At 44.3% G+C, this 15,196-nt stretch overlaps 1 protein-coding gene across 3 annotated transcripts; it reads left to right on the top strand.

The window, feature by feature from the left end:
- Positions 1-1,934: 1,934 nt before the first annotated feature.
- b3galt2 (UDP-Gal:betaGlcNAc beta 1,3-galactosyltransferase, polypeptide 2) lies at positions 1,935-14,596 on the top strand. Of its 3 annotated transcripts, none has more exons than XM_037770599.1 (2): positions 1,935-3,187; positions 12,206-14,596. In XM_037770599.1, exon 2 carries the CDS (start codon positions 12,558-12,560, stop codon positions 13,878-13,880), a length of 1,323 nt encoding a protein of 440 aa, XP_037626527.1. In that variant the 5' UTR covers positions 1,935-3,187; positions 12,206-12,557; the 3' UTR covers positions 13,881-14,596. The 3 variants fall into 3 exon arrangements, with proteins under 3 accessions (XP_037626527.1, XP_037626526.1, XP_037626528.1); XM_037770598.1 differs by having other exon boundaries at positions 1,935-2,793; XM_037770600.1 differs by having other exon boundaries at positions 1,935-2,113.
- Positions 14,597-15,196: the final 600 nt, after the last annotated feature.

Here is a 15,196-nt window from a genome sequence, read left to right on the forward strand (position 1 = left end):
GTTCGCCCTCAGGAAAACACTGGTGGCTCTGCCAGCAGTAAGAGTTGTTTGCACTCTTAGCACATTTGGGCATTGTCATGTTTAAACAGGAAAGTAAAAAAACTGTTGTCACAAAAAGCACAGTATTGTATAATAGACAAATAATTGTTTGTTGTAGCAATTAGATTTCCCTTCATTGAAGCTAAGGGCCCCATGCCCAAACTCAGACTGAAAGTAGCCTACTCAAAGGTATGTACAGTAGGGTGTCCACAAGGCTATGCAGTGTAAAATGGTAAATCATTGCTCAGCTTTTTGCTCAAAAGGGAACTTGTGATTGAAATTATGCCATTTATTTTTTGGGGGGGTTGAGTTTTTGCCATGGTGACGGTGGCACATGCAGATGCAGATCCCATGAACTTTGCCATATTTTTGTTTTTAGTCTTTTGTCTTTATAGCATATGACAGAGATACACTCATCAACAGTGGAGAAGGACGCGTGGAAAATTGGATCAAGTGCAGCGAACCTTGAGACGATCACTGCCACGGCATCTTCCGACCACCCAGCGAGACCAGCTGGACCAAACGCCACTGGGAGCGGAGAGCCGGGATGGGAGCTATAAACTAAAACCGGTTTTATGCTTCTTGAGGTTGGCGTGGTGCAGACGGCGATATTGCACAATTGCTGCCTGAGTGACTGTGCATGGAGGGTCTGAGCTCTGAACCGTGCACCTCCAGACCGCGTTGCAATGATTGGCTCAGAGCAGCTGTCAATCACAGCTGTCAATTATGCTGTTCACGTGTGACATAAATGGACTACAACTTAATTTCGTTGTGCAACCCTGTGTTGCAGAATGACAATAAAAGATCCTTGAATTTCAAAGTCATGTTTAAGGCCTCCTGAGTGTGTATGACCTTCTTCTTGCTTTTGTTCGCTTGCTCCGCAGCGAGAAACGTTATCGTCTCCGACCAAAACTCCGGTGACTCCCCTGTTTCCTCCGGCCGCGGTCGGGAGGCTGTACCATAGGTTAACTCGCTACCATTAGCGCAAATTCTTCTCAGGAAATTTGTTTCTCCCAATCAAATTTATTTTAAAGGGACTGTTTGTAAGAATCAGAAATTGCTTGTTAACAGCGACACCTGCGGCCGACGAAAGTCAGCGTCATGTCGCTCGCCCTCGCGCTTGTGCTCACTCTAAATAGACATGAACGAGCATCGCTCAAAACAGTGAGGCGACACACGTCAGCTAAAACCACAATATCAATCTATATTTCAACTGCTTGGCAGTAATGTTAGCTGACCAGATGAAGGTCTCTCCATGAATCAATGATGTTCCTAGTGTTGGCTTTTCCTGCTTCAGCCCCGCTGCTTCAGCCCTGGAGGCTGAAGCAGCGGGGCTGAAGCAGGAAGAGAAACGTTATCATCTCCGACCGCGACCGGAGGGAACAGGGGAGACACTGCCACCCGAGACGATAAGGTTTCTCTCTGCGGAGCCCCGTCACTTCACAAGACACTGAAAACCTCTGTTGGTCTGGAGGAGCTGCAGCAGTTATTTCTGCACAAACGTCCACTGTACATTCACTAGATATTCTCAGAGCTACGAAGTCTTCTGCAGTGTGGAGTGAGCGCGCGTGAACGTATAAAGGTGGAGCGAGAACGCAGGCGTTGTGTGAGTGAAGGCAAGCAGGCTACGGAGCGGTATAACGCGAGCGCGCATGGGACACCGACCCGGTAGATTTATACCTGTAAAAAGTTGCAAACAGTCCCTTTTAAATTTGTATTTTTCCTAACAAGAATAATGTCAGTAATCATACAGGGCTGTAGCAAGTTTTAATCATAACGGTGTGTAATTGGCACACACTTTGAGCTTGTGCGTGTGCGTGTGTGTGTGTGTTTTCACCCACACCCCTTGAACGCAGCATGAGAGTCACGTGAGACGCGCTCCGATAATAATGCAGTGACGTGGTAGAGTTCCGTCAGTCGAGCGGTGTCTGACAGCCTGCCTTACCCGGGCCAGCAGCTGCCTTGCCCGGCTGCGAAATCAGACAGGGGGTCGGTCAAAAAAAAAAACCCGGAGCGGAGTAAAAAGATCCTGCAGGAGCGAGAAAACAAAGAGGAGACAAAGCCAAGCGTGGAGGTGAAAGTAGACGACTAGTTATTTTTGTGTTTTTGCCTTCTGGACTCGGGGGAACATGTTATCTGTGTGAGAGGATATTATATTTTTGTATTCTGGTTGTTTTTTCCTCCACCGCGCTGAAAGGCTCCATCAGCCTGCAGCCGAGCCGAGCATCGTGAAGGACCAGCCCGCTCTCCTGCTGCTGCTCTGCCGCTCTGCAGCTGCTCCTCTCGGGCTCTCCGGATAAACGTGTGTGTGTGTGGATGCTGTGCTGTTTTCTCTTACATGTTTACATTGAAATAACATCTCTGAGCTCTTGGGGAGGGAGATAAACTAGGATAAAGATCAGGAAAACAACAGTGAAAACCAACATTATTATTATTGATGAAGTAGAGAGTGAGGTATTGTTGTGTTTAACGGACACAAGGAGGAGAGGAGAGGAGGAGCAGCAGCTGCTGCAGGAGGAGAAGAAGAACCCAAAAAACCTGCAGGTTTGCTGAGGAGCCTGTGTGGGGATGAGGACGAGGAGGGACGTATAACACATCCGAGGTGTCAGTGTTATTAAGAGCTGGAAGAAGGAGGAGAGGGCTGTTTCCAATGGTGATGGAGGGTGAAGGCACCGGGGCTTCACTCACTCTCTCAGCCGACCGCAGCCCTGCAAGCAGCCGCAGCAGCAGCAGCAGCAGCATGAGGAGGAGGAGGTACGCAGCACTGCACGTCTCATCAGCTCCTCCACATCCTCATTATTCATTTAGCCTTCCACGCCCTCCTGTTCCTTCTCCCTTCCATTAGGCTACATCCAGCCATCCACCCTTCCATCCATCCATCTATGTCCCCCCAACACCATGCATCTCCTCTCCCATCATCAGGCACTTTTTTTGGACCCCCAGTGGCTCCCTAAAATGTTGCACGGGCCCCTCAAGGCAGGCAGGCTGGAAAATGAAGAGTACTTTGATTTTATTATAACTTGGCTCAGAGGGTAGAGCAGGTTGTCCACCAATTGGAAGGTCGGTGGTTCGATCCCCGGCTGTTCTGGTGCGTCCAAGACAGAGCAAGACACTTAACCACAAATTGCTCCTGAAGGCATAGCCATTGGTGTGTGAATTAGTGTGTGAAGTATTTAAATTAGATCCTGATGGGCAAAGTTGGCACCTTAGCAGTCTTCTGCCATCAGTGTGTGTGAATGGGTGAATACTGACATGTAGTGTGAAGCGCTTTGAGTGGTCGGAAGATAAGCACTATATAAATGCAAGTCCATTTACCATGCTGATGATGATAGCTTTCATTCATCCTTGCCCATGCAGAGCAGATCAGAGGTGCATTTCACTGACACCAAAAAAGGGGGTCAGTAGTCCAAACTGTATGGAGTACTACATAGATTCAAGTTTAGGAAACTCCTTGTTGAACCTGCCAAGAGGCGAGGCCAGATGGGAGTTCCCCATTGATCCAGTTCAATTAACAGGGCTTTTTATCCACTTCATCACGTCCAGCTGCCTGAGCTATTTGGCTCTGAAAAAAAGCCTGTGCATGCTATAACTGCTGAGATGGACATTAAAAAAAAAAAAAAAGCAGCTAAGCTCACCATCTGGGTATTCGCTCTGCCCACTAGACTATGAAACTTTAATAGGGTCTAATTTTCAAACCACCTCATAATTTATTGCTGCATGGCGTCTGAACCGACATCCCCGGAAAAAAAAGAGTGGAAGTGCGAGGACGGCCGGGGTTTTTTATTAACGAAGTAAAACAGAAATACTGTTGGAATTAAATTTGGTGGTGAAAGTTGGCAGCATGCACAATGAGAGGGGGTTGGATATCGCTCTCGCTGAGTGGAAGAAAATCACTGTCATATAATATTTACTACAGCTATTGTAGTTCAGAGCTGCCAGCGCTTTATTTCCCAGAGGGCTCTTGTATTTTTGAGTCCACTTTTAAGAGGCTGCTCGATCCTTTTGTTACGGCCTTTTTTTAAGGGACAAATGAAACTAAATGTTACCCTGTACAGCTACGTTATATGGCTTTGACTTGTGTGCTAAAGGGTCAGTTCACACAACAACAAAAAAGATTTCTCACCAGTTTTGGCTTCATCTGGTAAAGTTTTTGAGATGTCCGTCTGAGGTTTCTGCCTCGGTGAATTCCATCGGTGGTGCTCACAACATGGAAAAGTTGCCTGTAACATTACACTAGGGGTTAAATCATGATTATATTAATTGTTGATTATTCTGCCTTATCATTTATTAACCAATTTATTGCTTGGTCTAAAACAAACGGTCAGAAAACAAAAAAAGAAAAAACAGCAATTACAGTTTCCCGAAACCCTTTTTTTCCTTTTGTCCAACCACAGTCAAAAACCAAAAGGTATTCAGTTTACTGTCACATTACACAAAGAAAAGCATAAAGTCCTCTCAATCTAGAAGCTGAAACTGGGGAATATTTGGCTTTTTTTGCTTGAAAAATGACTTAAACGTTTATCAAAATAGTTGCAGATTATCTGTCAATCAACTAATTGATAATGGACTTATCATTTCCGCCCTAAAAAATTAAACAGCAACATGTCTTTAAAGGTGATTTGCGTTAATCTGTCTGATCAGACCTCTTCTCAGGACTGTGTGGGCGTGTATAGACACATTGATTGACAGCTTCCTGAGTCTCCTGTTACACCTGTTAGGGTGGGGCAAATTGCACCTTTATCATTCTTAGTGGTAGATGAAATTTTGTGTCCTAATAAATTCCCGTCATAGCTACTTCAACTAGGGACAACTTTTTTAGACCCAATACCGATAGCGATACTTTGGCTTTGGGTATCGACCGATACCGAGTACCGATCTGATACCAGTGTAATTAGTAAGCTGTGTGCCTCGCTGTGTGGAAGATCATTCTTTTATGTATAAGGCAACATCAGGCTTGACTGAAACATTGCTTTCCTAACTTTGTAAAACAAAATATAACAAATAAGTACATAGATATAAATTTAGTGAATTGTTATTTATTATTGACTGCATTTCGATCCTGCTTGGATCTTCGTCAGTTCAGAATGTTTGAAAAAGTGGAAACCACATCCATCAAACACTTTTTACAAACATTTAGACCTGACGACGATCCAAGCAGGATCGGAACGCAGTCAGTAAAAATAGTGTGGCATGTAGAAGTGTGCAAGCGTTACTATTATTAAAATAATAACCATACACTAACAACTTCAATCTTCAAAATGAACAAGAATTACAATTCAGGTGTAAACATTTTGAATGCTGCAACAAATTGGTCAAAACTGAAACAGGAATTAAAATTCCAGTATATAATTTATATACTATATAAAAATAGAATTTAGTTGAATAGATCGGCCACATTGTCACCGATATCCGATTCAGCTATTTGAGTCAGTATCGGCCCGATATCCGATCCGGTATCGGTATGGGTGCATCCCTACCTTCAACCTGAGCAGAGGTCTAATCAGCCAGCAAAACTGAAAACACCTGTGTTGGTGTTCAGAGGCTTTAAATGAATAAAGCTCCTGTTATTCTTGATCAATACACAGATGTCACAAAGTTTTTATTGGAACTAGTTTCCATCAGAACAACATTCCTCCCTCTGTTTTATTGAGGTGGAGGCAGAGATGGTCAGAACAAGGGCAAATAAAACTGTCTGTATGGCTGGATACCACCAGAAAAATAGCTATAAAATGTATTTTTTTTTGTCATTTGGGTGAATTGACCCTTTGAGGATTAGATATGGTCATGTTTTGTAATGGGGGCTCCTGCGGCCTGGCCCAGATTTGACCAGCCTGTGTGTGATGAAGGGTAAAAAAAAAAAAACATAGCTGGCTATCCAGTGTCACTCATCTGCTCTGCATCGGTTAGCGAGAATGCAACGCTCCCTCTCCCAGCGGTTCTATCCTAGTTGAGTCAGGCTGCACCCAACGACATTCTCAAATAGACCTACCCCAAACAAACTTTTTAACTCTTTCTTACAGTTACAAAGTCTGAGTATCCAAATGAACAGGAGCACTGATATTTGGAAAGAGATGTTGCTGCTGATTTTTTTTTTTTTAAATATAATTTGAATGCTTTATAATTATATTGAAATTGAAATATCTGCATGACTATAAACATACCTCGAGGAGTGAACTCGAGCAGGTAGGCCAATATGGACACAGAAAAAGGAAAACAAAATTGAATCAATGGACAGTGTTACATGTTGCCCAGTAGTTTAATTAATAAACGGAGCAAATGCATTGCAATACATAATGAATAAGTAACATTGCTCAATACTTGAAATTTTATATTTTTATGAAACTTTTATCACTCATGCAAGTATTTTCCAAACAGGACTACTTGCCCTTCTGTAGTTGCCAGCGTTGTGGAGTAACTTGAAAACAAGTGAGTAAGCTGTTAACAGCTGAACACTGAGACCGATTGAGAGTGCTTCGAAACTAGTTGGCAAGCGAGCACAGAAGTTAGCATTTAGCCTAAAGTAATAGATAAATAGTTCAAATAGATGCTTTAAACAGAGGGCCTAGATTTCGTTTCAACTAAGCCCCCAGGAAGAGCGCCAGGCTTTGAAGCAAAATTTGGTAGTGGCCAAATGGTGGTACTACAACTTCTGTGTTCGTAACGTGATGCCATTGGGAAAGAGACGTCTGTAACTGAAAGGATCATTTTTTGATGAGGTAAATTAACTTCCCTGTACGAACACTTGATTAGCCCTTATTTAAATCATTAGGTCCGTAAAGTTGTAAAATGCACTAATATCGAAATCCAGATTATTTCCCTTCCTCCGTTTATGTAAATGAGCCCACAGACCGCAGCTGGACTGAGGGCTAGGAGGCGGGGTTAAAGGAAACACTACTGCGCCTGCTCTCTGGGCCCAATGGATGCAAATGATCGCAGGATGATCCGAGTACTTTATCACTAGGCAGTCGAGCTATTTTGGCTTCATGCGTCATTTAGCAACTCTCATAGGAATGTATAGGACCCCGCCTCCAACGCAGTATCCAGTTCTCTTTATACATCCATGGTTTCAGCATTGGTGGGGACACATTGAGAGCGACTTCATTAGTGGAATCGCTTTAATTACGTCAAGGAAAACCCAAAATTCATGTGCCAAGTGAAAATTGAAAATATAATTAAAGTCGTAACTTAATGAGAATGAAGTCACAATATTTTAAGGAAAACTTTACCTGCCCTATAGTTTGCTGCGCATTACGTTATTGCTCTGCGCTCTGCTGATATGGTAGTATCCCCTTCAGACCGCTATGTGTGCTGCATTGCAATAGAGGCAAAGAAGGGAGGAAAGGGAGTGACGACACATATTTGCTGGTTGGCAAAACACAGGCAGCGCCAACAATGAGAGATTTGTTTATTATTATCACCTGTTTTGTAATAGGTAGATCAGACATAAGTGCAATTTGACTTGGGAGACCAGGGTATGTTTTGGTTGACACTTCCCGTTGGAGTTGCTGTTACGCGAGCGCTCTTGATGGCCGTTGCCAGACACATTGTCCTTAGCAATTCCTCAAGGGGTATAATATAAAACTGGAGAGTTGCATTTTTGGTCTTGTTATTAGTACAACCAGTCACACAGCAGCTCTTTGTATGTCGGGCAGGTGAACAGTTGACCCGTGACGGCTCTCCATTAAATAGTCAACTAACAACCAGCAACATGCATTTGTTTGCAAACACCAGTTGGTAGGGACAATTCTGTCCTCCCATATGCCAACCTACACCCATGGCATAATAAATAGAGTTCAAGTATCTAGCTGCATAAACAGTTTTTCTTTCTTTTTTTCTCAACTGGAATGAAAACAATAGAGACTGAGAGCCAAATCAACCCCAAAACAAAACTTTGTTACTAAAGCTGAGAATACAGCCACTACTTCAAAAGTAAGCTAAGTGCTTGAGTTTAAAAAAAAAAAAAAAAAACAGTGGTGCAAGAAGTATTCAGATCCTCTACTTACTGTACGTAAAAGTATAAATAATACAATGTAAAAATACTCCATTACAAGTAAATGTCTTAAAAGTTCATAATTGTACAGAAGGATTATCAGCACAAATGTACTGTACTTATCAAAAGTACTCATTATGCAGTAAAATAACGTCATGGCGTTCTACGGTCTGTTATTTCTTTATAACAGACCGTTGCTATGTATAACAGACTATTTCTATGGGCGCAGTTCTGATGTCAGACTCGGGCGGACAGTTTTTGTGTCAAATTATTGATTTGTTAAGTAAGTAGCCGTGTAATAAGCGGGATAATGTACAGCTAGCGGGTCATTGTTGTGATATAAACCCTGATGGGATTAGTTTCACAACAATGACCGGTTCGCTGTACATTATCCCTTACATATGTAATTGGAATAATTATTACTGATGTTGTAGTTAGTCAAGTTGGAGCTCCTTTTAACTACTTTATATACTGTTGGGTAGTATATTTAAGCAATAGTTCATGACACAGCTGATAACGGAAGTGTAGCACCCACCTTCCGGTTCCCCCTCAGGTTAACACTGTTAGCTCTGTCAGCACTTGCCGTTGTTTGCACTGTTGGCGCTGTTAGTTGTCATTTGCTGCTTCCTTCCTCCAAAATATGAGTATTTGCTCTTTTTTTCATGATAGCAAACTGAATGTTTCTTTAAACTGTTAGTTGGACAAAAGAAGCATTTGAACATGTCATTTGGGGCTCAGGGAAATTATAATGGCAATTTTTCACTGTTTTTTGACACTAATTTTGTATTTTGTCATACGGCCTTAGTCCAGGTATTTTTCAAGAACTCAGACTTTTCTTTACCCTGATGAAGGCCACGCACTCTGTATTAACATAAAAATAAATGATGAACGCAGTGGTTGAATGAGGATTGTTGCTTCAAGGCAGTGAACCTCAGTCAGCCACATAATGAGTCAGGCCTGTTTCAATAAAGCAGAATTTAACCTCTAACTTCAGTGAACAGCCCTTCTAAACGGCTCACAAATGGGAGCTGTATTTGTCTTGAGGAAAATGTGTCACTATCACAAAGTGCACTGCTTTACTAAATGAAGGTCGTGTCCCCATCGACATCGGCAAAGCTTATTTTTGCATGCATTACGCACAATGTGGAGGCAAAAAACGGGCTAGGCTGTTTAGGCAGGGAGAATGACGTTCATACCTCGCTGTAGAAAACCGTCCTCCTTTTACTCTGTTTTTTTCCCCCTCTAGGTTTGAAGCTGATGTGGTGACAGAGACAACGCTATAATGTATGCCTAGTATGTCACCACCGTGTCACTCCCCCAGCCTTCGTTCTGATTATTGACCGCTGCAGAATCGCTGGGGCTTTAATTAGTGCTAGTGTAACTAATTGGCTTGCATAAAAGTGACATTGATGGGAGGCAGGAAAATGAATTAATGAGGAGAGGCATTGGCAGATTAAATGGAACTGCTAAAAAGTAAATAGAGCCGTAACGAAGTCTTGCATCATGTTTGAGTTTGAAATCGCTTAATAGAATTAAACATTTCCTCAGTGTCGATAACCCTTTTGTTGATCAATTCATTTTTATCGATCTGTGGATCATAACAGCTCACCGTGCCCCCCCCCGCTGCTTTGCTAGCGCTATATTTGGTGTGACGAGAATTGGTGTGCAAACACCGGTTGCTATGGACAATTCAGTCCTCTCATTTACAAAACTACACCCTTGGCTGTAATGAGTAGAGTTCAAGTAGGTAGCTGGATAAACAGTTTTTTTTTTCTTGGCTCCCAACTAGATTGCTAACAATAGAGACTGAGAGTCAAATTAACCCTGAAACTCTGCGCCCCACTTGCCATATTTATTGGATTTTACAACTGTATTCCCTTCGGACTACAATAAAGCATCAAATGGACAAACTTCCTGACCGATTTGAGAATGAATAGAGAGAGAGAATTTAAATAAAAAGTAATCTTTAGCTGCCAGCTGCGTCATTTTGTGAAATCAGATGGTAAATATCTTTCTGATATGAATTAAAATTAGCTAAATGTCTGGATGTGCCAGTGAAATTGGCATTTACGTTGAGAAAAAAAACAAACAAAGCCAAACACCCAACCATTCATGGTGGTCTGCATGTGACGGCGTGGGTGTGTGTGTGGGCGTCCAACACGTGTGTGTGTGTGTGTGTGCATCTGCATTTATGTGTATACGTGAGACCCTCTGTTTGTGCACACTTCATCAGAGCTCACGTAACTAGATGTTCATTTAGTTGACAGGAGAAATCTCTCAAGCGTTGGATATGCCTCGATGTAAAGTATGTTAACCTTTAAAACAAAGCCGACCCCGGCCCCTCTCATTCTCCCGTAATTGCTTGCGCTGGGTAAGCACACTCGCCTGAAAAGGTTATCGTGTTCCTTGCCAGTTGTCATGATGAATGAGCAAACATAGCAGGAAATGAAAATTGGAAGTTTTCAGAAAAATCCGCCTCACACTAAGCCAGCATGTAGCATTTTTTGCATGAAATAACGCTCTGGCGTTGGGTATAGCCGCAAATTATTCAAAAAAGCGAGCGAACAAGTGAACAAAAAAATGCGATGCAGGCAGTCGGTGAATTAACACACTCAGGAAGGAAGGATGGATTCAAGACTTGCTCTGCTGCTGCATTAATATTCACTAGTACAACCTGCAAGTTTCTGCTGGCATATTCTGTTTTCCCTGGTGATATGTGTGTGTGTGTATTCCCATGCACAACTATGATGATGTATGTTTCCAGTGTGGGTATAAGAATGTGCACATGCATCTTTTACGTGGGTCTTATACACACAGGAGTGCAGTGTGTTTGTTGTGTAACACCATTAAGTCTGATCTGCATTGTGTTAGTGTGTCTGTGAACACACAAAAAGAGATTGATTGTGTGTGCACTGCAGTATTTGGTGTGCATACCATTACGTGTGACACACAGTAAATTTTGTGCTTGTGCAAACCGATTGTTTGCCTTGGTGAGTTCAGAGAGAATCAGTGTGCGCATACGTGATCGCCTCTGTGCTTCCCTTGGTGCACAACTCCCCCGTGGGCAACAGATGCAATCATTCACGTCACATTTTGTCAGCGTTGTTTGCATGTTTGGGTACATGTTTTCCCTTGTATGTCCTGTATTCACGCCTGTGGTAGAGGGATCGAGCAGCCTGGGTGGTCTCCGCTAGACAGTATAGGCGGCATTGATAAGCCGAAGGTGGAAGGTGAATGGCGGGTGAAGGCTGTTATCGCCAGAGGCTGGCTCAGGCTTCGGCACCACTGCCTGCTGGACCCTGAAAACTCATTTTGACAGATGCATCTCCTCCCTGGCTGTCGACGCGCAGCGGGGGGCTGATGACACTCGCTCGCCCAAGCGGCTCAGTGTAGCGTTAGCCGGCATCACGTTGAGCAAAAACCTGCAATTTACACTTCCGCCCCAGGCATTAAGCCGAATAATGACATGCAAGGGGCGACCACCGTCTCACCGTGCCCAGCGCCAGACAGCCAGCTCGTAGTTTCCACGAAGAATTCTTCAATAATTTCAGAGACATAACTGCGAGATGTGTCCGTGGTGATCTAGGAAATGTTCTTATTTGCTTTCATCGTGTGAAGTAAATAGGACAATGTGCTCATTTAGTCAGTTGTGCTTACTGTGAGACTGATTGACATCTGGATTTGCTTTTACAGATGCACTGTATGCACTGTGCTGTTTACAGCAGAAAATATTCCCTTCTGCCACTGACCTGCTTGCAACAGTATTCTCTAAATCTCCCATTTTTCAGAAAGCCACATCCCCAGAGCCGGCTGTGTTCTGCGTCCCTGTCCAATCAAAGATGCTACAAAGCTGTCGTATTGATTCAGCTTCTCCCTTTCAAAATGTTAAGTCAGCTTACCAAAAGTGCCATTTACCATCGCGGGCACTGCATCCTCAGAAAGCTCTAATTGGGGCTCTTGCATCTGGAAGAAATTAATTCGGAATCACTCCGAGTGTGTCAAAACAAACCATAAATAAAATGATTAAGAAATACGCTCGGTTCTCCCCGCAAGTAGAATAAAAAACACATCTGCAACTCAGACAATTGACATGTGGCTTAGTGCCAGAGAATAGGAGGTGCTTTTACGGACCACTGCCAACGCTGTTTTCTCAGTTTCTTTTCTCTCTCGTTTCAGATTAGAGAGAGCAAACACAGAGGAGGTGACCCTTATCATATCCTGAAGGAGACAAGACACAGAGCATGACCTTGTGTTTGTCTACAGTGCCAAAGAAGAGCCAGGGAGAAGCCTCCATGGCCAGAGAATCATCGCCTTCCTAGCTCCACCGGGAGCCCTTTTAACCCTGCTGCGAGCTGCACTGGGGGGCTCAAACGTTCCCCTGACTCCACCAGGAGGCTCACTCCAACCCATCTGCCAGCTCAGATAACCCTCTGACTGTTGGCAACCACATGTTTGAGGTGACTGCGTGTGACCGCCGCCGCCCATTCTCGAGCAGCAGCAGCAGCTTCCTGCGACCCCAATCTGCGCCATGCAGTGGAGACGGCGGCACTGCTGTCCCATCAAGATGACCTGGACCATCAAGCGTTCCCTCTTCCGGACCCACGTGGCCGGCCTCCTCTCGCTGGCCCTGCTCTTCACCCTCTTCTTATTTTTCAGCCACCAGGACTGGCTGCCAGGACGCAGCGGGCCCCGGGAAAACCCGCTGGCCTACACCGTCCGGGGCTTCCGCAGCACCAAAGGGGAAGCCAACCAGAGCAGCTCCCTGAGGAGCCTGTGGAAGGAGACGGGGAATGTAGCGCCAAAGCCTCTGCTCAACCTCAGCTCTCAGCAGGCGGACGGGGCGGCGGGGGAGGCGGCGGCAGGAGGAGGAGGAGGAGCAAGGATGGGCGTAATGGGGCTCGGGGACTCCATGAGCACTAATAACAGTTTACAGAAGGAGATGGGCGTAGGCGGGAGGCTCAGCGCTCAGCCCTACCGCTACATCCTGAACGAGCCCTTCAAGTGCAGGGACAGCACGCCCTTTCTCATCATCCTAATCGCTGCAGAACCCGGCCAGGCCGAAGCCCGCAACGCCATCCGCCAGACGTGGGGGAACGAGAGCGTAGCAATGGGCCTTGGGTTCGTCCGTCTTTTCCTGCTCGGCACGGGAAAGAGCTCAGACACCTACCTCCAGAGCAGCATAGAGGAAGAGAGCCACGTTCACCACGACATCATCCAACAGGACTATCAGGACACTTATTACAACCTGACCATTAAAACCCTGATGGGCATGAACTGGGTGGCCACCTATTGCCCGCACGCCTCCTACGTGATGAAGACAGACAGCGATATGTTTGTCAATACCGAGTATCTCGTCCAAAAGCTGCTGAAGCCCGAGCTGCCTACCAAGCAGCGGTACTTCACCGGCTACCTGATGAGGGGCTACGCACCAAACCGAAACAAGGACAGCAAGTGGTACATGCCGCCGGAGCTGTACCCGAGCGAGCGCTACCCGATATTCTGCTCCGGCACGGGGTACGTTTTCTCAGGCGACATGGCCGAGCTGATCTACCAGGCGTCCCTCAGCATACGCAGGCTGCACCTGGAGGACGTCTACGTGGGGATCTGCCTGGCGAAGCTGCGCATCGACCCGGCGCCCCCTCCCAACGAGTTCCTCTTCAACCACTGGCGGGTGTCTTACTCCAGTTGCAAGTACAGCCACCTGATCACATCCCATCAGTTCCACCCCAACGAACTCATCAAGTACTGGAACCACTTGCAGAGCAACAAGCACAACGCCTGCATCAACATGGCCAAGGAAAAGAACGGCAGGTACAGACACCGAAAGTTTCATGGAGAGAGGCCTCCTTGATGCATCCTGTGACTACCACCTGCCTCAAAAAAAAGGGAGATGGGCGCACTGTAACTAAAGCCGGTGGAGGGCATATTGAACTCAGCACTATACACTATATGGGGAAAAGCACATTGTTTTTGGTATTGTGTACAGTCGATGATCCAAACTATTTTTTTAATTTGAGAAAAAAAAATGTTAAGTATTGTAAACCTGTTGAGCTATTTCTAAAGGGAAGATCGGAGTCTGTGCGATGTGGAGCATGCGCAGAATGTGCCGCTGCTCAAGAGGGATGTTTATGATAATTCAGGTGCCAACAGAAAAGTGGTAATTCAAGCTAATGCGAGGGCTTTCCTCTAAAAGGTACTGTATGTTGCACTCTACAAATCTAAAAAAAAAAAAAAAAAATTAAGACACAATCGTGTTTACACAGACAAAGGGAAATGATCATGTATTTTGTCGACAGTCACACTACCTAATTATGAATGAAAGTATCTTTGACGTTGACCAGTTATGCTGCCCTGTTTCTCAGTGTTTACTTTACAGATTTATCAAAGAACACACCTCTAAAGAAAAGGTTTATCTGTATTTTGTTTTAAAAAAAAAAAATCTACACTAAAGCGCTCACGTCACGTCAGAGATGACTGAGATTGTATTTTTTAAAGCTTTACATTGAGTATGACTGCACTTGAGCAAATGTGCAATGAATTAATTAACAATTAAATGTAATGAACTCATTTTTGTGTGCAGTGTGTGATTTATCTGGGACTCTTTCATACATTCTAGCACCTTTAGTATCATTACAGTCTAAAGAAGCCATAGGCGGCAAATATAGGGCAGGGACATAATATCAATCAATAATACTGTTTATCGACTTTCATCTGACTCATATTGTGAATATTCTGTCAATGATTTTTAACAAATTTGAATCATAAACTAAGAAAACAAGATTGTTTGACATGTACATGTTCAATTTCAAGAAGTGAAGTGGTGGGATTGGATTCCAGTGCAGCGCAATTTAAGTTGCACTGGGCATCAATCAAAAAAACATCAAATGCTTCTGTCCCTATTGTGATACTTATTTCAACCGTACCTGCAAGCCTTATAGCAGTAAAAGCCAATTTGGAGACCATGCAGGAGTCAGTTGCAGCCACTAAGCTCAAACCAACTTGTAACTAGTTGTTACATAGAGGTTATAGTCTTTACTTTACGTTTGCCACGTCTTAACTGCTGTGTAGCTCAGTGGTTCCCAAACTTTATCACGTCAAGGACCTCTAAACTGACACAAATTAGACCACGGAACCCCATTTGATAAGCTTTTTGTCCCAGGGTCCCCC

Source organism: Sebastes umbrosus, chromosome 5, assembly GCF_015220745.1.
Source record: "Sebastes umbrosus isolate fSebUmb1 chromosome 5, fSebUmb1.pri, whole genome shotgun sequence".
Taxonomy (NCBI): domain Eukaryota; kingdom Metazoa; phylum Chordata; class Actinopteri; order Perciformes; family Sebastidae; genus Sebastes; species Sebastes umbrosus.